Source organism: Sinocyclocheilus grahami, unplaced genomic scaffold (assembly GCF_001515645.1).
Source record: "Sinocyclocheilus grahami isolate Dianchi unplaced genomic scaffold, SAMN03320097.WGS_v1.1 scaffold316.1, whole genome shotgun sequence".
Classification (NCBI taxonomy): domain Eukaryota; kingdom Metazoa; phylum Chordata; class Actinopteri; order Cypriniformes; family Cyprinidae; genus Sinocyclocheilus; species Sinocyclocheilus grahami.
This window is the reverse complement of record NW_015505495.1, coordinates 601,830-604,869: the sequence shown is the minus strand read 5'-3', so window position 1 is coordinate 604,869 and position 3,040 is coordinate 601,830. Positions and strand designations below refer to the sequence as shown.

The 3,040-nt window shown below is 38.3% G+C and overlaps 1 protein-coding gene across 1 annotated transcript in view; it reads left to right on the top strand.

The window, feature by feature from the left end:
- Positions 1–1,328: 1,328 nt before the first annotated feature.
- Positions 1,329–3,040, top strand: part of ptdss1a (phosphatidylserine synthase 1a) — a 23,244-nt gene continuing 21,532 nt past the window's right edge. Inside the window, exon 1 of the mRNA XM_016294363.1 lies at positions 1,329–1,748. Within this exon, the coding sequence (XP_016149849.1) occupies positions 1,570–1,748 (179 nt within the window). The 5' untranslated portion in view covers positions 1,329–1,569. The remainder of the gene's footprint in view (positions 1,749–3,040) is intronic.

Genomic DNA, 3,040 nt, shown 5'->3' with positions numbered 1-3,040 from the left:
ATATATATATATATATATATATATATATATAATTTTATATTATATTTTATTATATATTAGTTATACAAGTTCATCTGATTGGATTTGAACCATTTAGTTTTATTTTAAATATATATATATTATTTTTGTTGTTTTTGTGATAAATTTAAGTTAAAATACATCATACTAACAGCAGAAGAACGCAGGGTTTCATTATAACATCTGGCTGTGAAACACATTTGCTGCTGTGACTCATGTTTGTGAGTTCTTTAGTTAAAACCGCAGCTTCTGCTGACCTGAGGACGTGTGATGTTCAGGAGGTGTTAAAATACAAAAACCAACCACAACAGATTCTCAAGGCACACAGTACTTTACACTCTCAGAAATAAAGACACAAAAGCTGTATTATGTTTTCAAAAGATACTAATATGTGCACCGTTTGGGGTAAATAACGTACAAAGGTGTCCCTTTTAAAAGGGTTCTGTCCCAGTGTACCTTTTTTCCTGAGAGTGTAGAAAACAAAAATTATCTTCAAAATTCATTTAAAAAAATACAGTGGTTAATAATATTTGGTGTTAATGCTATTTTTATCATTTTTCACGGTAAGGATGTGTAATGTAAAAACCCTTGTGAATCAACCCCGTTACCAGACTTCTATAACACACCTGTCTAGTGGCTTTCACAATTGTATGCAACACCAAATATAGCCAACTCTCACCATGATCAAATATAATTAGCTTCAATGGCCTTAAAGGGAAAGTAGAATAAAGTTCTTTTTTTATTCTACTTTCCCTAGATGTTTTGAAGATTGCTGGTAATCAAACAGTTGGTGGTTGCCACTGACTTCCATAGTAGGAAAAAAAATACTATGGAAGTCCATGGCAACCACAAAATGTTTGATTACCAGCAATCTTCAAAATATCTTAGATTGTGTTCAACAGTAGAAAGCAACTCATACGGGTTTGGAACGACATGAGGGTGAGTAAACGATGACAGAACTTTCATTTTGGGGTGAACTATCCCTTTAAGACATATTTGGACACTTCAGTCGCACTTTGAATTAGATGCAAATCATTCCTTGTGAAGAAGAAACACACGTACAAACACAACATTTAAGAAAAAGATTAGACATTGGCACAATCCTCTCCATGCTAAATAAAATTGTAGATGCAAATGTGGTTTTTAAATTTTTTTTAAACTAATTTAAAGAAGAAAAAAAGCACTTCATGCTATTTTTTGGGGCGCCACCGTAAATAGCTTGAGAAAAACGCAATGCCACTGTTGTTGTAAGTGACACTCGACACAACAGCGTGACCTTCAGCGCCGCTGCACGTTTTGACCCTTTCGGCGTGCCATATTGCAAATCAATGATAATGCACGAATTTTCTGTTTTTCTCCCAAAGTTTCCGCTCCGTGCATGCATCTCTCCCCCCGAGCAGCTGATCGTGTGGTGCACGCATGCATTTGAAGGCTGCACACATGCAAGGCCATCATCCGGGTCGCATTCGTGCAGCATACGCCAGAGAGGGCGAGAGAGCCGATCACATCCCGGTAAATCAAAGGTGAACGGGGCGGAGAGCAAAGCAGAGCATGGCGTCCGCGTTCGGCTCCAGGACTCTGAGTAAAGATGATGTGAACTACAGGATGCATTTCCGCATGATCAACGAGCAGCAGGTGGAGGACATCACCATCGACTTCTTCTACAAGCCTCACACCATCACCCTGCTCACGTGCACCGTGCTCAGCCTCATGTACTTCGCCTTCACGCGGTGAGTGACGCACTACGCCAGTGCCTATGGCACAAAGAGCATGTTACTATAGCAGCACGTGATCATACGAGTCGTGTTACTGAAGCTGAATTCTGTGGCTTTTAGCGCGTGTTTGTTGCTCTGGGGTCACCTAGAGCTAAAGTCGACAATGAGGAGTTTTTAGCGCGTTTAAAATATACGATCTTTCACTTCCGGGAAAACGAACAGCAATGCTGATGACGTCACCTTGTACTCGGGGGCGTGCACCACTGATCTCTCTATCTATATATATATGTGTGTTCTCTATAGTCGATGGAAAGACAGTGATACCACTGGTTTCTGAAAGTACACAAGTAGCAAATCATGGTTCTATGTGTAAACAAAAGACTATCGGTTATTTATAACTACATATATATACATTTATGCCATGGTCTGTCTGAATACTCGATTCTGATTGGCTGGCGGGTGTTGATTAAGTTTGTGTAACTGCACAGGTCAGTTTAATCACGTTCTATATTAATGCGCTTACTATAAAAATTGGTAACCATAGTAACATACAGTTACAGTTTAATAGTAATACAGAGTGAGACCGTTACAGTAAACATTTCCGATTTACTTAGCTAGGCTAAATGGACGATTTTCGCTTGTCATTTAGGGGTGTGCGATATATATCGTCTGCGATAATATCGTAATTGTTGTTTTAATGATGTGCGATTTGACATTATCGAGTATTTTGCAAAAATCATTCAAAACATCCCTACAGAGCGCACGCGTACATTACGTGAAGTCTAGACTAGTGCGCGTGCGCATTTAGTGCGTGTTCTTTCACTGCGTGATTCAGGCTATTAAAATGCATTTAGAATGATCACAAATTCAAGACATGATGGCAGAAAATTTAGATATTTATACCACTTCATATAGTTATTCAGTTTCACACGAAGAGTGCCGTTTTTCTCCAAAAATGACCATGATTACAAATGTGATATTGAATTCAGTAAACAATAAGTTAATTAAGAGACTTACGTTTTAGACACCATATTGCTTGTTTTTGCTTTATTTCGCCAACAAAAATCATTCCGAATACAGCCACAGCGCTGTTTTGTGTCTCTGAGCAACATGACGGCGTTTCGTTCCTGAATGAATCACTCGTTTAAATGATTCGCTTCAATCGCAACGACTCGCTTATTAACAGTGCTTTGCTGCCACCTGCTGGCGGTTTTATTTCACATTTCGGCTTTTTTTTCATGTTTTAAATCATTTCAAATATCAGTATTCAACGTTTTATGTTTAATATATCAAAACATTATTTATGC